The 21,964-nt window shown below is 36.6% G+C and overlaps 1 protein-coding gene across 2 annotated transcripts in view; it reads left to right on the top strand.

Moving 5' to 3' along the window:
• The window catches only part of LOC137253744 (uncharacterized), a 94,896-nt gene extending 87,111 nt beyond the window's left edge, over nt 1-7,785 (top strand). Inside the window, exons 2-5 of one of the 2 annotated variants that reach the window (XM_067791174.1) lie at nt 6,085-6,166; nt 6,243-6,788; nt 6,869-7,031; nt 7,305-7,785. In XM_067791174.1, the coding sequence (XP_067647275.1) occupies nt 6,125-6,166; nt 6,243-6,788; nt 6,869-7,031; nt 7,305-7,474 (921 nt within the window). In that variant the 5' untranslated portion in view covers nt 6,085-6,124 and the 3' untranslated portion in view covers nt 7,475-7,785. Of the gene's footprint in view, nt 1-6,084; nt 6,196-6,242; nt 6,789-6,868; nt 7,032-7,304 lie in introns of both variants that reach the window. The other variant, XM_067791173.1, reaches the window with a different exon arrangement.
• Nucleotides 7,786-21,964: the final 14,179 nt, after the last annotated feature.

The following is a 21,964-nucleotide window of genomic DNA, read 5'->3' as shown; positions in this document are numbered from 1 at the left end:
ATATCTACCAAAATGTGGACCAGGGTGGTCCAGAACATCATCTGTCGGGTACCGCTAGTTTATTTATATATGTAATACCACGTACAGTATTCCTTCCAAGATTCCAAGGGCTTTTGATTTCGCCCCGCAAAACTTTTTCATTTTCTTCTACTTAATATGGAAGGTGTCACACCCATTTTACCAAGTTTTTTTCTAAAGTTATATTTTGCGTCAACACACCAATACAATTACCATGTTTCATCCATTTTTTCGTATTTGGTATATAATTATGGCATTTTTTTCATTTTTCGTAATTTTCGATATCGAAAAAGTGGGCGTGGTCATAGTCGGATTTCCGCAATTTTTTATACCAATACAAAGTGAGTTCAGATAAGTACGTGAGCTGAGTTTAGTAAAGATATATCGATTTTTGCCCAAGTTATCCTGTTAACGGCCGAGCGGAAGGACAGACGGTAGACTGTGTATAAAAACTGGGCGTGGCTTCAACCGATTTCGCCCTTTTTCACAGAAAACAGTTATCGTCCTAGAAGCTAAGCCTCTACCAAATTTCACAAGGATTGGTTAATTTTTGTTCGACTTATGGCATTACAAGCATCCTAGACAAATTAAATGAAAAAGGGCGAAGCCATGCCCATTTTGAAATTTTCTTTTATTTTTGTATTTTTTTGCACCATATTATTACTGGAGTTGAATGTTGGCATAATTTACTTATATGCTGTAAAGATATTAACTTTTCTTTTAAAATTTGAATTAAAAAAAAAAAATTTTTTAAAAGTGGGCGTGGTAGTTCTCCGATTTTGCTAATTTTTATTAAGCAGACATAAAGTAATAAGAGTAACGTTCCTGCCAAATTTCATCATGATATCTTTAACGACTGCCAAATTACAACTTGCAAAACTTCTAAATTACCTTCATTTAAAAGTGGGCGGTGCCACGCCCATTGTTCAACTTTTACTAGTTTTCTATTCTGCGTCATAAGCTCAACTCACCTACCGAGTTTCATCGCTTAATGCGTATTTGGTAATGAATTATCGCACTTTTTCGATTTTTCGAAATTTTCGATATCGAAAAAGTGGGCGTGGTTATTGTCCGATATCGTTCATTTTATATAGCGATCTGAGATGAGTGCCCAGGAACCTACGTACCAAATTTCATCAAGATACCTCAAAATTTACTCAAGTTATCGTGTTAACGGACAGACGGACGGACATGGCTCAATCGAATTTTTTTTCGATACTGATGATTTTGATATATGGAAGTCTATATCTATCTCGATTCCTTTATACCTGTACAACCAACCGTTATGCAATCAAAGTTAATATACTCTGTGAGCTCTGCTCAACTGAGTATAAAAATATTACTGGAAAAATATGAAAAATGATATAAGAAAATATATGAAGAAATGCGTCAATTGCAATAAAAATAAAATTTATAAAAATTTAAAAGAACCAATGATTTTGACTGAAACACCACCAAAGGTGTTCGAAACAGTACAAATACATACAATTGGACCTTTACCAAGATCATTAAATGGAAACGAATACGCTGTCACTCTAATATGTGATTTGACTAAATACTTAATTGCAATTCCTATACAGACAAACATGCAAAACCAGTAGCCATAGCCATATTCGAGAATTTCATATTAATTTATGGAAGTATGAAAACAATAATAACGGATATGGGATCTGAATATAAAAATAGCCTGTTTGAAGAACTATGTAAACTTCTCAATATTGAGCACAAAACATCTACGCCGTATCACCACCAAACTTTAAGCACTGTTGAACGTAACCATAGAACTTTCAATGAATATGTGCGTTCATACATATCCATTAACAAAGATGACTGGGATGAATATCTCAAATATTTTACATATTGTTACAATACTACTCCATCTACAGTCCATAACTATTGTCCATTCGAATTGATCTTTGGCAAAAAACCCCAGACTTACGAATTTTTCAAGAAAATACGGTAAGCCCTTTTATAAAATTATGGGGCTTACGATAAAAAAATTAAATATAGGTTACAAATAGCACAGGATAGAGCCTTTAAATTAGTAGAAGAGGCTAAAGAAAAACAAAAGATTAGTTATGATAAAAATATTCAATATAAGGAAATAAATATAGGAGATGTAATGTTATGATTTTACTCTAATACCCTATAAAGAATATACTAATAATAAAAATAACGACACTTTAATCCCATCTAGAACAAGAAATGAGGATAATCGAAAATTTCTCAGCAACATAGAGAATATCAATATCATAAATAATAAGAAAATAAAAATACACAAAAATAGACTTAAATTAGTAGAATAAGGAAATGTTCAACCTACAAACATAAAATACAAAAGTAGAATTAATTTATAAAAATAGAATGCTCATGCATTCTCCAAATGCATAAGCATTCTGAAAAAAGGGAGATGTAGTATAAACAGCCAACAATTTAATCCCAAATATTTAAATCAGTCTAATATGCTACCCTGCTTCAAAAATAGTCTAAATGTTCATCAACACATAAATATGCATTTGATAATTAATGCTGACATAGCCATTAATACAGGTGTGTGTACAACACACAACCAAACAAATTTGAATTCTAGCAAATTTGCAAACATTGCATTTCCCATAGAAGTCACAGCTCAACACAGATGTGTAGGTACATATTTTGTGTCGAGTTGTATGTAGGTATGTAAGTATGTATGCTTAAGGTAGATATGCATGTAAGTATGTATGCTTAAATGTAAATATGTATGTCAGAATATGTTTAGAATAATTTAATATAAATAAGCTGAAATATTTGAATAAAGAAGCATTCATACATTCACTAATTGACACTTACACTTACAAAACACTATTCATTTTTCCACATTATATAGTGTATTGATTAAAGAACAAGGCGAAGACATTAAATAAAAGTGAAAATGCGTGGTAATTGCTTGTTACTTGGCGAAAACGTTTCGCTGGCAATGAATAACGCTGGCCAGTAACTCTTTCTAGAAGAAAGACTTGTACAAATTTGTGGAAATGCATGGTTAATTTGAAGATCATCCATTGAAAATGCTTTGCAATGTATGGAGCATAGAGCAGAGCCGTAGCCTAATACAGTGATAGCATTCCTTAGGCTATGAACTACGTCGCGTTTTAGAGCGGGGCAAACAGCAGAAAAAATGCAGAGCCTAAAAAGTTCTATTCCTTTTTTGTGCTACGGCTCTGCTCCTAACTCTTTTCATGTTCAGAGCCGGAGCAGTAGCAGAGCATATTTTTCGTTGGTACTGCTGCTATGGAGTACCTTAAAGCTGTAATTCTGATTTCTAGCAAACTTTCAAACATTGCATTTCCCATAAAAGTCACAGCTCCACACAGATGTGAAGGTACATATTTTGTGTCGAGTTGTATGTAGGTATGTAAGTATGTATGCTTAAGGTAGATATGCATGTAAGTATGTATGCTTAAATGTAAATATGTATGTAAGAATATGTTTAGAATAATTTAATATAAATAAGCTGAAATATTTGAATAAAGAAACATTCATACATTCACTAATTGACACTTACACCTCACAAAACACTCTATTCATTTTTCCACATTGTATAATGTATTGATTAAAGAACAAGGCCAAGACATTAAATAAAAGTGAAAATGCGTGGTAATTGCTTGTTACTTGGCGAAAACATTTCGCTGGCAATGAATAACGCTGGGCAGTAACTCTTTCTAGAAGAAAGACTTGTACAAATTTGTGAAAATGCAGAGATTGTGACGCAAGGTGCTCCGTGTGGAAATTTACAACTGGTAAGAAGAGAGTTTTTATAAACAACTTCTTTTTTATATGGTTAATTTGAAGATCATCCATTGAAAATGCTTTGCAATGTATGGAGCATAGAGCAGAGCCGTAGCCTAATACAGTGATAGCATTCCTTAGGCTATGAACTACGTCGCGTTTTAGAGCGGGGCAAACAGCAGAAAAAATGCAGAGCCTAAAAAGTTCTATCCATTTTTTGTGCTACGGCTCTGCTCCTAACACTTTTCATGTTCAGAGGCCTAGGCTGTCCAAACTCAATCAGGAGAGGACCAGCGTTTAAAAAACTGATTGAAAGAGATGAATGTAGAAGCCGCTTACGTCAAGTTTTATGGTAATTGTTTATCTTATTTATAATAAAAATCTTTTGTAACTAATCATATTTAAACTGACCCAAATAAAGCTTATGAAATCACATATGACCGGTTAAAGTACATAAACTGTGACGACTTGGTGTTGGCATTTCCAGGCAACGAAAATATAGCTTATAGAGCAGAACTAAGGGGAAAAATTGGGCTTTGGAAACACAAGAACATAATATATTTCTTTATAAAGTTTTAAATATTATATTGTGTTTTAATATTAACAATTTTCAATTTTTGTTGTTATATCGGCTTACTGATTTTAAGATCGCGGGTTCGAATCGAGCTCAAGGCCTAACAATAATTTTTTTATCATTATTATTGTTATGATAAATTTTTTCTTAATTGAAAAAATTTTTAAATTAGAATAGAAGAAAGAAAAAATTTTAGACAACTGCCAAAGCTCGTTGTATAGATCCATTTCGGGAACTGCTAAATTCCTTCATCGGCAACGTTTAGGCGCCGCTGCTATAACCATTCAGCCACCACAGCGGTTTTTTGTTTGTCTTCATTAATCCTACTTCTATTCTGGTTCGTGCCAATTGATATTCAGGCCTTGAGCTCGATTCGAACCCGCGATCTTAAAATCAGTAGGCCGATATAACAACAAAAATTGTTAATACATCCCAGAGCACGGGGAAAAACAAGTGTCAATAAAATATGACACTATGGCAGCATTGCCAACAAACAAGTCCAATTTTCACAGCTATTCTGCAACAGATGTCGCAGTTGTGTGAATATCAATTGGCACGAACCAGAATAGAAGTAGGATTAATGAAGACAAACAAAAAACCGCTGTGGTGGCTGAATGGTTATATCAGCGGCGCCTAAACGTTGCCGATGAAGGAATTTAGCAGTTCCCGAAATGGATCTATACAACGAGCTTTGGCAGTTGTCTAAAATTTTTTCTTTCTTCTATTCTAATTTAAAAATTTTTTCAATTAAGAAAAAATTTATCATAACAATAATAATGATAAAAAAATTATTGTTAGGCCTTGAGCTCGATTCGAACCCGCGATCTTAAAATCAGTAGGCCGATATAACAACAAAAATTGTTAATACATCCCAGAGCACGGGGAAAAACAAGTGTCAATAAAATATGACACTATGGCAGCATTGCCAACAAACAAGTCCAATTTTCACAGCTATTCTGCAACAGATGTCGCAGTGGTGTGAATATCAATTGGCACGAACCAGAATAGAAGTAGGATTAATGAAGACAAACAAAAAACCGCTGTGGTGGCTGAATGGTTATAGCAGCGGCGCCTAAACGTTGCCGATGAAGGAATTTAGCAGTTCCCGAAATGGATCTATACAACGAGCTTTGGCAGTTGTCTAAAATTTTTTCTTTCTTCTATTCTAATTTAAAAATTTTTTCAATTAAGAAAAAATTTATCATAACAATAATAATGATAAACAAATTATTGTTAGGCCTTGAGCTCGATTCGAACCCGCGATCTTAAAATCAGTAGGCCGATATAACAACAAAAATTGTTAATACATCCCAGAGCACGGGGAAAAACAAGTGTCAATAAAATATGACACTATGGCAGCATTGCCAACAAACAAGTCCAATTTTCACAGCTATTCTGCAACAGATGTCGCAGTGGTGTGAATATCAATTGGCACGAACCAGAATAGAAGTAGGATTAATGAAGACAAACAAAAAACCGCTGTGGTGGCTGAATGGTTATAGCAGCGGCGCCTAAACGTTGCCGATGAAGGAATTTATCAGTTCCCGAAATGGATCTATACAACGAGCTTTGGCAGTTGTCTAAAATTTTTTCTTTCTTCTATTCTAATTTAAAAATTTTTTCAATTAAGAAAAAATTTATCATAACAATAATAATGATAAAAAAATTATTGTTAGGCCTTGAGCTCGATTCGAACCCGCGATATTAACAATTTTCTGTTTTAGTTTCCAGAAGAATCTCTTTCGACTCTTAGTATGAACTCAAATGTACAAAATTGGCTTGAAAATCAGCCTCCTCACTCACCAGGTAGCAATTCCAATTCAGCAAAAGTTACGGTAAGGGTTGATTGGAAGCTGTAGATATTCTTTAAACTTTCTTGCAGAATGTAACTGACATGGTGAAAAACTCAAAAAGCGGCCAATCTCTACTAAGCTTGTATCAAATGAAGAACAAGTTGGATATGGATGATAGAAAAAGATTGCTTAACATTATTGTGGGAAACTTCTTCGATTCTAATTCACGAAAGTACATAATACGGCGTCCGTATCATATGAATAAATTGGCTGAAGAAATTGTAGAAATTTTTCCGACAGAAAATAAGGAAATATATTACATATCTTGCAAGGCCGGACGGAGAACCAATGCATCTGGTATTTTATACAATCGCTTCAATAACTTAAATCGCAAGCGCTTAAAACTTGAAAGGACCACGTCAGGGGAAGAGAATGCATCTGATAAGGAAACACTCTGCTCCACTAATTACATTTCACTTAAGAATAAAATGAAGTTTATGAGTGGTGACGAAAGCGATGCAATCAATTTATGGAGATATGTCTCGCTCCGTGTTATTGATATACGTCACTTAAAAGACTTGAAATCTATCCTGGAAGAGTGGCCATTCTACACGCAAGCTACAGGGCCAAAATTAGTACGTACTAAAGGTTTTCAAAACAAATTAACGTACTTACACTAACACAAGCATATTTTTCATTTAATTTATGTATGTAGCTCGATTTCGATTTTCAAAAAATATACCCAGAAAAAACGTTTCATTTAATAAATAATTGGATAGATGTGCGGAGCCAACTTTGCGAACTTTATAAAGATTTGTTGAGGGATAAACATTATGGAGATCTTTTTGGGTTAGTAAGCAAAGAATGCGTTAACGAGAGTGAGTATCAATACTATATACTTACACTGGCTGTCATAAAGATTTGCGCAAGGACTTTTTTGCTGTTTTCACCTAGTTTTGCTTAAGCAAAATAATTTTCACTATTTCTTTATAAAAACATGTACGAAAACCAATATGAAGTAAAGCTTAATATCAAAAAAGTCCTTGTGCAAATCTTTATGACCGTCAGTGTACCTTCATATTTATGTATTCACATTTATAAGACACTTCTTAAGCTAAAAAATTTTTTCTATTATGTACATACATATGTAGATTCCAAAGATTGCATTTTGATTATGCTGCTAAATGCTGTATTGAAACCCACATCACGATACGTAGCAGAAATTGATGGAAAGCGCGTTACTCTTAAAACTACTATTCGAGATGCTATGGACAGTTGTATTATACATATTACCAATATAAGTGATCTGGAATTTACGTAAGCAGAGAAGGAAAAAAATCGATACACAGGAAAGAAAAAATTCAACCGTATCTCATTGTAGTGGGTACAGATATAAAAAGCTTAACTGAATTTTATGTAAACTATGACGGAACTATACAAAAGTTTCACATATTTATAGCTACTTTAGACATTTGCTTTAATGTGTTTCATGTATTTAACTTAGAGTATCCAAAAGAGTCAGCTTTGATATGGTATTTTTTGCAAAAACCAATTTACAAGATAACAACGATCTAAGACCTAAAAGGCTCAGCTTTATGTGAATTTTTGACCTTCCTTAAATCATAAATAAAGAATGAGTAAAGAAGTTAAATATTTTGCTTGTGATAGAGTTTTTATTGAACTCTCAATATTACTTAAACAATTTAAAGATGCTCATAGCTTGACACACAATAGTGACTTTCGATGTACTTTTTAAAATTGTAATCAACTATTTTCAAACCTGTATTGCTGCAAGAGGCATACCCGAAACCATTTGAAATATTTTATCGAAAGTGAGCTAACACTACCATGTTATGGAAACACATCTTCGGTGGAAGCAGTTAGGAAGGCGGTCGGCATGATGTGGTGGTGCACAATGGCTAGTAATTGTCGGCTGGGGCGGGTCCTTGCCAACCTTACTGTTCCTGCGCCATAAACAGAAAAAAGTTCCTATCATGCCTATCAAACTGAAAGCTGTCAAAATCAAAAAACTCTGACAGAAACGCAGAGAACGACTCAAAACGCTTATATATTTAAAATAAAACAACATCCGGCCGAACCGGATGTCACGGACAGACCGCTACGACATTCAAAATCTAAATTCAAATTCAAAAAAAATCTAACGCAAACAAAATTAACCGAACCGGCAATGACCGGTTACTAATCGCAGGAAATCAAAAAAAAAGCTGAAAATTAAAAGGAAACAAAAGGCCGAATATACATAGGTGCGCCGCGGGTGTTGTTGCGACGCCCGGTGCATTACCCACCCTCAAAAACCATGGCCACCGACGCACCTAAATTTCGGTGGCCCCTTATACTAGGTACAAACATACGCCATATTGGCAATTTATACCATTTGGGCAATTTATTACGCAATTTATCATATAATAAATTGTAATAACAAATTGCCAATTTAAAAAAAATTGCGTAATAAATTGTTTCAAACTGTAAGTACAACCTTGTAAAGTGTGTTTATTGAGTAGATTTAAACGTCAGCTGCGCATGGCTCCACTATATGGTTGGCTCATCTCATCAGCTGATATTATTTTTTTCATTTCACTGGAGTAGGAATTGTCAAAAGAGGATTGCAAACTCAAAATGAAACCAAAACATTGAACACATTATCTTACAACACACAAAAAATTTTAAGTTTTATGTTTTCATTCCATTCCATTCACCTAATTCCAACACGCACATTTTGACATTCTGAATACAGGTATGTTGTTGCTGTAGAGATGAGCCAACCGGCCATCAAATTACTATTGTGTAAGCTAAATTGAGTTGTATGAACACCACTCAATTTGAATTGATATTGCCTCAATTTATTTTTCTGTAGACCCTACGTACCTTCTAAATAAATGGTGACGCCAGCATTTCCATTTTAAATATTAATTTATTTATAATTCATTTCTATTAACGTATGTAAGCAACAAAAAAAATAAGATAATGCAGGTTTCTTAACCATGGCTACAGCATTGTTGAACTACGAATAGCGTATTACACTATGAAAATGTAGGTAAGTGTGTGTAGTACATAAGTGAGAGAAAAAAAAAATGATCCAACAGATCACACTTTATTGGGCCGGAATCGAAACGAAATCTAATATGAATACTTAAGTCTGACTAAGCTTGTTCTGTTGGGGGTTTTTTTCTTTTCTCTTACTTTTGCTCGTAATATTTTAAATTATACAATTATTTACGTCTCCCCCTTTTTTTATAATCGTTATAAACGCTATGTGTGAGAAAAATATGTAATTAAATGTACTTATGTATAGTAAATATACTACATTCAACGTAAGAATTTGGTCGAGTACCCCTTTTCGGTTTTCCCTTCACAAAACATATTTTAGGGCTATAAAGTTGGGATACAAATTCCGATAATTGGGGCTCTATTACAAAATTATTATGTTGTTGTAGTAGAACTTATTTTTGAGTTTAACAAAATATCAATTTGGTATAACGCATAGTATAATGACACTAACATGTAATATGTACCAAGAAAACTTGTTATAAAAGCAATAAAGATTAAATTTGTATAGCGCTATGTTATGTATTATATGCGCGTATATTATTTGCTTCTGGTTGTTCGAACGATATTGCTAGCAATAGTGAGTCATATGTATATATATATATATATATATATATATTGTATTTGAATGATATAAAAAAGAAAGTTTAAATCTTCTAGCCAATTCGTGCATAATTTTTTGTCTAACAACCCACGGTTGAGCTCCAAAAATGGATCGTTAAAACGTTTCACGTGATAAGGACGGCTTATTATCAACAAAATTTATAGAGCTAACTTCAAACATTTTAAAGCGACAAAATATATTATTAAAATGATATAAAAAAAAGGATGTATGCCCTTTGCTGTAAAGCTAACAATTTCAAGTATTCAATAATAAAGTTTGACGGGAAAAATCGACCCTTGTTAAATGGTTCAACCGGACTGTATAGAACCCTCTAAGTACCACTTAGAAGTTTCTTTAACTACCCTGCAAAAACGCTCTCGTCATTCCACGTCATTTGACTAGACACTCTACAGTCATAGGTTATATTCATAGTCACATTTGCATGAGCGTGGGTAAGTTTTATGACCAAATTTTTTGTAGGGTAATTATATCTAAAGTTATACTTTGCTGGTACTTACATGGCCGTCAGAGTACGTACCATGGGTCTCTGCCGACGTGGTTACCGGTGATGTTGTTATTGCTGGTGAAGGTGTCGCTGTCGTTGGTTATGTCGTGCGGTCTTGGGCGCGCTGCGTTGGTGGTTGTTGCGCTCTGGTCCGAGGTAATCGAATGAACCTGGTGGCGATAAAGCTTCGTGCTGACCTTTACGATCTGGATGACTTGGTAATTTTGGCGTCAGTTGTATTACGCGGCAGCGTACTGCTGGCCGTGGAGGCGGAATTGGAGTCGGACGCTTTCCGAAGGTGGTAGTGTACTTCGTAAACGTAGAGAAAGGAATTTATCTTCAGATACCAAGGGTTTCTCATCAACAATTAGTTTAGTGCCGCCCGAATCTAAATCGGAATCACTAGAACTTTCCTCACTAGGTGTGACCGTGAAACGCTGACCTATTTCAACTGGATATTCTATACGTTGAGCTTGCGTCAACACAACACACCCGTTGTAAAGTTTATTACCACCCAAAATAGACGAGTAGAAACTAGATTTGTCGGAATGAACTCTGTCGGTACTTTGCGCTATCGACTCTTCCTAGTTTCTAGGCATTACCTGTTTGTTCTTTTAGTAGTTGGGTAAAGGAATCGGCCTGCGATTCCTCGTTGCAGTCTTTTGGCTCTTCAACAATACTCGCTTGAATATGTGCACAGCACAACGAGGGTGTTTTGCGATGAGTTGAATATAGTTGGGGATGTGCAGTTGATGTAAGCAATAATGTTAATGAAGCAGGAGCTGTGCTTGACGCCTTTGCTGTTGAAGTTGTGTTAATAGATGTTATACGATCCTTTTGTATAATCGCAAGGCCGCCAAAATTTAGGCTGAAGCAAATCACAAATCTTCTCGTTTGTATAACAGCCTTAAATGAATAATTTTACAATAAACCTTTTTGGTTTATAAAATTTTCCGATTAACTGCGCAAAAGAAAAGCCAACTCTTGCTTTTTCCCGGCCGGAAAAACGTGCTATCCTTTTGCTTTTCTTTTTCTAAATTTTTCCACGTCTTCTTCGTTTTACTTGCGGCCGGAAACTCGTGGCAAATTTTTCGCTAGTGATCGCCGAATTTTTCTTTTCTTTGTTTCGATACTTTTGTATCGCAACTTTCGCCCCATCACCAGTCACTAGGTGTGTTCGCACGAAAACGCTCCCAAGTGGACCGTAACCGTAGACCGTAACAGCAGACCGTAACAACCACAATCTAAAAGAACTAAGATTCATTTACATTTTATAAACGACAGCTCTAGAATAGTTGCTCAAATAGCAGACTCAAACAGACCTTGTAACAATAGGGACGAAATGATATAAAGTAAGTTAAATGTATCAAAAAATGTTAATCGTTTTTATTAGATTTACATACTAAGAGCAACGTAAGCAGAAAAGACATTCTATCGATTCAGGAAAGTGCATCTGCTATAATTTCTAGTGTTGTGGAGCCATTGAAAAATAAACTTCTTAGCTATACTCCTGAAAATGAGAGAAAAGATATTATAGAATTTGCTAATTTTTGCCAAAACCCATTTAAAGACGTTCAAACTGAATATAAGTTCTTAAAAAGCGTTAAACGATCCGAAGAATTTTCAAAACCACAGTTTTTAAATATAAACAATGAAATGTGTGAAGTTATATTAAATAATAGACCAACAATAGAAGCAGGTAATATGTTTGGCTGCATTATCCCGATTAAATTTCAAATTAGAAAATTTTTCGAATTACCATCAGTTCTGGAAATTACTTCAAATAATATAAATTACCTATTTAATTCATCCTCGATTACGCATTTCATCAACCCCGCTTCATTTAAAGAGAAGTTAAAGTTTTTTGTTGGTAAAACTGTCATACCGTTTTTTGTTTACATGGATAGCTTTGAAATTAATAATCCGTTGGGTAGTCATGCAAATGCAAATCAAATATGTGGTGTTTATTTTATATTTCCAACTTTGCCGCAATATCTGTTATTTAATTTAAACTATATATTTGTAGCAGCTTACTTCAAAAGCAAAGAACAAAAAAAGTTTGGTAATGAGCCTTTTATGAAACCTCTAATTGATATATCCAAGTCTCTTGAAAAAGACGGTTTAGAATTTAATTTAAAAAATTGTACTAAAAAAATATACTTTGTATTGTGTAATATTCTTGGGGATAATTTAGGCTTGAATGACATTCTTGGTTTCACAACTTCATTTAATTCCAATTATTATTGCCGATTTTGTATGAGAAACAAAGCTGAGATGCATTTAGATTGCGTGGAGTATCTAGACTTCATCAGGTCTGAGAAACATTATAATGCGGCATTAGTGACTAACGACGTTAAGCTAACATCTTTTCATGCTACAACAAATTTTGCGGTAGATATAGTACCCGATTTGTTCGAGGGAGTTTGTAAATATGATATTTTTGAAATTCTAAAATACTTCATAATTCAAAAGAAATTATTATTATTCATAATTCAAAAGAAAAAATTACAGAAAGCAGATGTTTAACTACGGTGAAACGGAAATTGGAAATTTTCCCCCTCCTTTTGAATTAACTCGCCTCTCTAGTGGTAACCTCAAAATGTCCGCTAGAGAAATGATGACGTTTGTACATTTTCTTCCTCTAATAATAGGAATTCGTATTCCAGACGACGACGAATGTTGGTTATTTTTTTTAACACTCCTCAAAATGATTGACATGATATATAGCAGTTATTTTTATACAAATTCTTTAATTAAGTAAGAGTCTGTAATAATATCGCATAATGAAATATATTTGAAATTATTTCACAAATCCCTTAAACCTAAATTTCACTTTTTTAAACATTATGTGTGTGTTATTAAACAATTAGGCCCTCTTAAGTACTTATGGACTTTTCGATTCGAATCTAAGCACAAGGAAGCAAAAATGTATACAAGAAGTATTACTTCCAGAAAAAATATAACATACAGTTTAAGCATGAAGACATCTTTAAAGTTTACAGCATTTATTAGGGCCCATAACAAAGGGTTTCCAAGCCAAACGCAATATGATAAAACTGAGCATTTTCGAATTAAAGATTGCAGTTATTTTAAAAATATCGTGAACTTTCAAACGTTTGAATCAATGTTCACAAATAATATTAAAGCCAAATTAGTCAACTTTAAGAGGAAGGCGTATAAAAAGGGCTATTTTTTAACAAAAACTACTGAAGAAGTCATTGAACTATATGAAATAAAATAAATTGTTATAGGTGTCTATAATGAGGCTTACTTTCTAATCTATAAACATGAAATTATTGGATTCTTAGAGCACCATCAATCGTACAAAGTTGGATGTATAAAGAATGTTATTGAATTATAAAATGTTGATTTTTTTACAATTCCACCTATTCATTTGTACTACATTAACGAAGGAACTCCTGTCATTAGAAATAAGAATTTTTAGTTCCTGTTTATTCATTAAAAAAATATGTAAACAAGTGCCTATTTATTATAAAAAAAAATTATTTTATTGAATTGAAAAATAATAATAAATATACTAAAAATAATTTTAATTTGATGTGATCTTCATTTTAAATCAACAGTTTTTTAAATGTATACTAACGTTACTTTCACGTAAGTATAAATTCCAATTAACATTTTTAAAATGTTGTTTCACCGTTGCTCTACGCTCTATGTGAGTATTACATAAATATCGTGTTAATTATGCCTGAGTATCATATCAATAATACATGATCGTCATGTTAATTGTACGTGTTTCATACACATAAATTTCAAGTAAAAATGATAGAGTCGAAATGATAAAATTAATATTTTTTCATTTCAGTCGAGAATTGTAAACAAAAAATGTTAACTTTACGTGGTTTTTAATATTTTTTTGGTTCAGTGTATTTTTCAACATAAATAGTTAACTCCTTTGTCTCTACAGTGGTTTACCTAACTTTGTTTGGAACGACGAGGATGGCATAGTGTTTCCGCATAATGAACAAAATATCCTGCAAGGAAAAAAATTTCGGTAGACTCTGTCGAAGGAATTGGTATCTACTACCGAAAAGAAACGTAAGCTTCGACAAAAAAATGCTGAAGCCTTAACCGAAAAACAAATGAATGTTACCATTGCTTATCCATCCGCCTGTATATCGGCCAGGCTTTCCCTCCGAAGGGTCATCGTCACATATTTTTTGCAATGACTTACATTTAAGCTCCGCTACTGAAATGGAATTTGGCACACTTGTTCTTTCTAACACGAACTAGGCTTTTGTTTAAGACGGACGGAAGCGCTATATGTATAACCACGCCCTCCTAATATTTCCTAAAAATAAATTCTGCGATATTTCAATATTCTTTTGAGCTTTAAAAAAAATAATAAATAAAAGGGATTTAGATTTACGTCGTGCTCCTTTCCTTTTTTCTTACAAATTGACGGAACGGGACCTATGTACATGTTTTACGCCAACTCCGAACGGCATCTGCAAGGCTTATTAGTTTTCCCTGAGAAGTGTTTTATGGCAGAAATAATCTTGGGGTGCTTGCTAAATCTTTGCCGACTGGCGACTCGCTTGGAAACACTTTTTTCCAATCGGAAATCTTGTTTCTATATTTTGGTGTTGCTTTTCCTAAGACTTGAACCCAGGATCTTGGGTATGGTAAGCATAGTACGCTAGCACCACACCATGGCGGCCCTGTTACTATCACGATGATTGTCTACGTAGAACTTAAAAAATGTGCCCAAAAATTATAACAAGATGGGTGTGGGAAAATTGGTTTAAAACTGTTTTGAAATATACGGAAAATAGTTCCGGAATGGCGTCGAAATAAATCATACCGAAATAGTACTGAAATTTTCAGCAAAAAAGTTTCATAAACGATCCCAAAATAGTTTCGAAATCGTTTTAAAAAATAGGTACAAAACTATTTAAAAATAGTTGGAAGATTTGTATAAAAGAGTTCTCGAAGTATATAAAAACAGTTCCAAAATATTCTAAACGATTAAGAGATATCGCGAAAATGATCGGTACCGAAACAATAGTACATTTTACAAAACTATGGTTAGAGCCGAATTGATTCTGAAACAAAACCCGAAGTTATAAGAAAATGGGCCCCTAATGCTCCCAAAACATGATTTCAAAGAAGTTCCGTAAAGCTTCGAAACAGGCTAGTCGAGATCCCGCAAAGTTCCGAAAACAGACGGCAGAAGGTTGGAGATGCTGGCACTGTCCACTTTTTCACAATCCTTACAACTCAATAGACATGTATGACCTGGATATTGAATACTACGGTCTAGCTCAAATAGACTCAAATCTGAGGAAAAAGTGCTAGCTTAGAAAGTGTGATGAGTTATCTCTAAAGCAAATCCATATAAATTGATGCAAAGCAAATTCAACCTAATTCGCAGCGCAGACGATCAAGTTATGAGAAAACTTTTATTCATTTCCATTGACTGACATATTTTTGTTCCTAGGCGTTGTACGGGAAATCTTTAGAAAAATCCACCAGCTGGTGGGATAACAACAACTGAATTAGCCTGGGTTAACACTTTTGAAAAGTTAGTTTATCAATTGAAAAAAAACTACTGGGCAAGGCGAATCTACACCAGGTGGAAACACAACGAATTCAACCAATTCGCCGTGCAGAAGAAAGTCAAGTCGAAAGAAAATGTTCTTTGATTTCCATGGAAAATTATCAAGAAGAAGCAATCAGCTGTTGGGATAACAACACCTGGTATTGAATTCGCCTTGGAACAAAGAAAATCTAAACAATGCTATGGCAAAGCGAATTCAACCCAATTCGACATGCAGAAGAATGTTAACTCAAAACAAGTAAGGAAAGCTAAGTTCGGGTGTAACCGAACATTACATACTAAGCTGAGAGCTTTGGAGACAAAATAAGGGAAAATCACCATTTAGCAAAATGAACCTAGGGTAAACCTGGAATGTGTTTGTATGACATGTGTATCAAATGAAAGGTGTTAATGATTATTTAAAACGTAGTGGGCCTTCGTTCTATAGGTGGACGCCTTCTCGAGATATCGCAATAACGGTGGACCAGGTCTAGAATGTGTTTGTACGATATGGGTATCAAATTAAAAGTATTAATGAGGGTTTTAAAAGGGAGTAGCACTTAGTTGTATATATGAAGACGTTTTCGAGATATCGACCAAAATGTGGACCAGGGTGACCCAGAACATCATCTGTCGGGTACCTCTAATTAATTTATATATATATATAATACCACGAACAGTATTCCTGCCATAATTCCAAGGGCTTTTGATTTCGCCCTGCAGAACTTTTTCATTTTCTTCTACTTAATATGGTAGGTGTCACACCCATTTTACAAATTTTTTTCTAAAGTTATATTTTGCGTCAAAAAACCAATCCAATTACCATGTTTCATCTCTTTTTTCATATTTGGTACAGAATTATGGCATATTTCATTGTTGTTTTTGTTGTAGCAGTGCTTCGCCCCACCTAACAGCCGCGACCGATCACAAATTGTCATCAATATCCTCTAACGGGAGTCCAAGGAAACTTGCTGTTTAAACAGGGGTGGACCATAATGAAAGGGGTGTTAGACGCGTTAATTACAATTAAAGATATGGTTGGTGTCATGTGGGGACACATTGCAAGCGAAGGCATACATTTTGTATGTCGGGGTTGATTCTGGATAGGTAAGAATTTAACCTGTTACAGCATCCAGAACGAAGTTGAGCAAGAGTGACACGCGTTTCCCTGGGGAGTATGCGTTCCTCTTCCACAAGTTTTGGGTACTTTTCTTTGAGTACTGGATTCACCGGGCAATTCCCGGCATAAAGGTCCGACGCCTGTTTGTGGGGTTCCCCAAGGACCTGCTTGTGTTTTTTTGCTTCATACGGCTGGTTTCTCAGGTGCCGTATTTCCTCAAAATGTTTACGGATATGACTCCTTAAGCCCCTAGGCGGTGTTGGGTCATCAATCAGATGTCTGTTTGGATGCCCAGGTTTCTGGGTATTCAACAGGAACTGTTTGGTTAGCATCTCATTTCTCTCCCTGATGGGGAGTATTCTCGCCTCATTTTGTAGATGGTGTTCTGGGGACATAAGAAGACAGCCCGTGGCGATTCTGAGAGTAGTATTTTGGCAGGCCTGTAGCTTCTTCCAGTGGGTAGTTTTTAGGCTTGGCGACCATATAGGGGACGCGTAGCACATAAACGGCTGGCCAATTGCTTTGTATGTAGTAATGAGCGTTTCTTTATCTTTTCCCCAGGTGCTGCCAGCAAGGGATTTGAAGATTTTATTACGGCTCTGGATTTTCGGAACAATTGCGGCTGCGTGCTCACCAAAATGTAGATCCTGATCAAACGTCACAACCAAGATTTTGGGGTGTAGGACAGTCGGTAGCGTAGTGCCATCGACGTGGATGTTCAAAATGGTCGACATTTGGGACGTCCATGTTGTAAATAAGGTCGCGGAATATTTAGTCGGTGATAATGCCATGTTTCGCGAGGCGAAAAAACTGGAGAGATCAGGGAGGTAGCCGTTTATTCTGTTGCAGAGCTCATCGATCTGTGGGCCTGGGCCTGTGGCTATTATTGTGCAGTCATCGGCGTATGAAACGATAGTACTCCTTCTGGTGGTGAAGGTAGCTTAGATATGTAGAAATTAAACAAAAGTGGGGATAGGACACCACCCTGTGGCACCCCTTGTTTAATTCTTCTTGGTTTTGATGTTTCGTTTTTAAATTGCACTGATGCCTGCCGACCACCCAGATAATTTGTGGTCCACCTGTTAAGACATGGGGGAAGGGTAGACACTTCCAGGTCTTGCAGTAACGTGCCATGGTTGACCGTATCAAAAGCTTTTGATAGGTCTAGCGCTACGAGTACTGTTCTATGGTGGGGGTTTCATTTAAACCGCAATTTATCTGGGTGCTGATAGCATTTAGCGCGGTGGTGGTGCTATGGAGTTTTCTAAAGCCATGCTGATGACAGGCTAGCTGCAAATTTGCTTGGAAGTAGAGGAGCAAAATGGCTTCAAGCGTCTTTGCTACTGGCGATAGGAGAGATATCGGATGATACGACTCTCCTATGTTAGCTGGTTTCCCAGGCTTTAGTAGCGGAACCACCTTGGCCATTTTCCATTTTTCGGGTATGACAAAGGTGGACATAGACAGGTTGAAGACATGTGCTAAGTATTTGAAACCCTCTTTCCCTAGGCTTTTAGCGTGACCAATGGCATCTTCAACCTCTCTGGCGGTGATGGTAACTGGTGACGCGCTGAATTTATGTTTATGTGCGTGTCTGTTGGCCCTCCGTCTATCTTTGTCGACCATAGAATGCATTACATATTGACGGCAGAAAGCGCTCGCGCATTTTTTCGAATCTGACAGCACTTTATCGCCGAAGGCGATGGAAACTTTGTCATTGTGCTTAGACGGATAGGGACTTTACGGTGGACCAAAGTTTACCCACACCGGCAGAGAGGTTACAACCTCTTAGGTGCTCCTCCCATTTCGCCCGCTTGTGTTCATCCACAAGCAATCTGATGCGTTGGTTTATATCCCTTTTTTGGGGGTCGCCTGGGTCGAGCTGTCTTATAAGGTCACGTTCTCTCGCTAAATTTGCGGCCTCCGCCGGGAAGTGGGGCCGAATTTCGGGAATTCTCCCGGCGGGAATGAAACGTGCCGAGGCGGAAAGCACGCTCCCCTTGGCGGGCATCAGTCGGGATAGGGAGGGCAGCAAAGTGGTTGTCTGTAAAAGATTTGTATTCGTCCCACTTTCCTTTTTTAAAGTTTATGAAAGTGCGGTTTTCTGTAACGATGAAGTCGGCGGTACGCTCGAACGAAATAAGTATAGGCAGGTGGTCGGATGCCAATGTTACCATCGGCTGCCAGTTTACGCAGTTTACGAGTTCTGCGCTCACGATTGAGATATCCGGCGAACTGTGACAGCTTCCTACCATACGTGTGGGGACGTCTCCGTTTATTGTGTAGAACGTCGTTTCTTCTATTTGATCCGCCAACATCTCACCCCTACTGTCCGCCCGCAAGTTTGAATGCCATAGATCATGATGGGCATTAAAGTCGCCTAAGATAATTCGATTGTTTCCAGTGAGTAAGGCGCTAATACTAGGGCGGTATCCACTGAGGCAACAGGTGGCAGGAGGGATGTAGATGTTGATGATTTCTAGGTTTCCATCGCCTGACCGGACAGATAGGCCTTGACGTTCTAAAACATTGAATCTGCGGTCGATGCCAGGATCAAATATACGATATTGCACAGAGTTGTGTATGATAAACGCGAGGCCGCCGCCATTTCCGCTCATGCGATCTTTTCTGTTGACATTATACCCAGAACAGGTTTGCAGTGCAGAGGCTACGCTAAGGCGACTACGGGACGCCCTTGGACGTGAACAGCAAGGAGCCACAAAATATTTATAAAAGTTACGTGGAAGTCGGGTTTTGGGATCAAGCCCAGAACAACCTGTCCGATGCAACCATCCCTTACACGAGACACACTGAACAGAGTATGACCGTCCTGAAAAGAATCTTTTCCGGCAGATGCAGCAAAACCATTTCTCAGGACCGGGGTCAGGAGACGGACCCGGATTTGATTCAATACCTTCCCGGAGCAAGAGAATATGGAGCAGTCCCGCTGCAAGGAGCTGCTGCGAGGATGACAATTTGTGGGAGGGACGCAACAAATTAAATGGGGTTACACTGAAATGACAGTCCTTGGTCGGGAAAAATCCCGAGTCTCTCCGGTACAGAGAACCGACTGCCTTGGGAAGCGGGCATTTTTCGTAATTTTCGATATCGGAGAAGTGGGCGTGGTCATAGCCGGATTTCGGCCATATTTTATACCAAGATAAAGTGACTTAAAGTAAGTTCGTGAACTAAGTTTAGTTAAGATATATCGTGTTTTGCTCAAGTTATCGTGTTAACGGCCGAGCGGAAGGACAGACGGCCGTCTGTGTAAAAAACTGGGCGTGGCTTCAACCGATTTCGCCCATTTTCACAGAAAACAGTTATAGTCATAGAATCTATGTCCCTACCAAATTTCACAAGGATTGGTAAATTTTTGTTCGACTTATGGCATTAAAAGTATTCTAGACGAATTAAATGAAAAAGGGCGGAGTTACGCCCATTTTGAAATTTTCTTTTATATTTGTATTTTGTTGCACCATATCATTACTGGAGTCGAATGTTGGCATAATTTACTTTTATACTAAATTTTTTGTTAAAATTTTACTTTAAAAAAAATTTTTTTAAAAAGGGGGGGGGGTGTTCGTTATCCGAATTCGCTAGTTTTTATTTAGCACACATATAGTCATAGGAGTAACGTTCCTGCCAAATTTCATCATGATATCTTCAACGACTGCCTAATTACAGCTTGCAAAACTTTTAAATTACCTCCTTTTAAAAGTGGGCGGTGCCACGCCCATTGTCCAAAGTTTTTCTAATTTTCTATTTTGCGTCATAACGTCAACGCACCTACCAAGTTTCATCGCCTTATCCGTCTTTGGTAATGAATTATCGCACTTTTTCGGTTTTTCTAAATTTTCGATATCGAAAAAGTGGGCGTGCTTGTAGTCCGATTTCATTCATTTTAAATAGCGATCTGAGATGAGCGCCCAGGGACCTACATACCAAATTTCATCAAGATACCTCAAAATTTACTCAAGTTATCGTGTTTACAGATGGACGGACAGACGGACAGACGGACGGATGGACATGGGTAAATGAATTTCTTTTTTCACTCTATCTCGATTAGTTTATGCCGTTACGGATTACCGTTATGCGAACAAAGTTAATATACTCTGTGAGCTCTGCTCAGCTGAGTATAAAAAATAGCTTTGATTTCGATTAACTGACGTCTTGTTGTGTCAAGTATACTGAATTCGCCTTGCGTGAGTATATGAAAATTGTGATGCCATACAAGCAACGCTTCATACGAGGCAAGGCGAATCTATACTAGGTGGTGGCAAAGCGAATTCAACCAATTCGCCGTGCAGAAGAATGACAAGTCAAAAGAAAACGTTGATTGATGTCGATTAACTGATATATTAAAGTACAAGGCGCTGTATGGGAAATAATCAAGAAGAAGCAATCAGCTGTTGGGGATAACAATACCTGGTACTGAATTCGCATTGGATACAAGTTATAAATATATCAATAAGTTTGGGAAGAATTCTCTCATAAATTTTTCCTTGCAATTGCGGCGACCGTGGTGTGATGGTAGCGTGCTCCGCCTACCACACCGTATGCCCTGGGTTCGCAAGGTAAGGTTTTTAAATTAGAAGAAAATTTTTCTAAGCGGGGTCGCCCCTCGGCAGTGTTTGGCAAGCGCTCCGGGTGTATTTCTGCCATGAAAAGCTCTCAGTGAAAACTCATCTGCCTTGCAGATGCCGTTCGGAGTCGGCATAAAATCATGTAGGTCCCGTCCGGCCAATTTGTAGGGAAAATCAAGAGGAGCACGACGCAAATTGGAAGAGAAGCTCGGCCTTAGATCTCTTCGGAGGTTATCGCGCCTTACATTTATTTTTATTTATTTATTGCAGTCGACCACGATTTCAAACGGTTTTTCGCGGACAACTTTTGATACCCCAATTGAAGACTGTTGTATAATTTTCTGTAGGACCCATATAGGTGCACTTTACATTT

Source organism: Eurosta solidaginis, chromosome 5 (assembly GCF_040869045.1).
Source record: "Eurosta solidaginis isolate ZX-2024a chromosome 5, ASM4086904v1, whole genome shotgun sequence".
In the NCBI taxonomy this organism is placed as follows: domain Eukaryota; kingdom Metazoa; phylum Arthropoda; class Insecta; order Diptera; family Tephritidae; genus Eurosta; species Eurosta solidaginis.
This window is presented reverse-complemented; position numbering and strand designations above follow the sequence as displayed.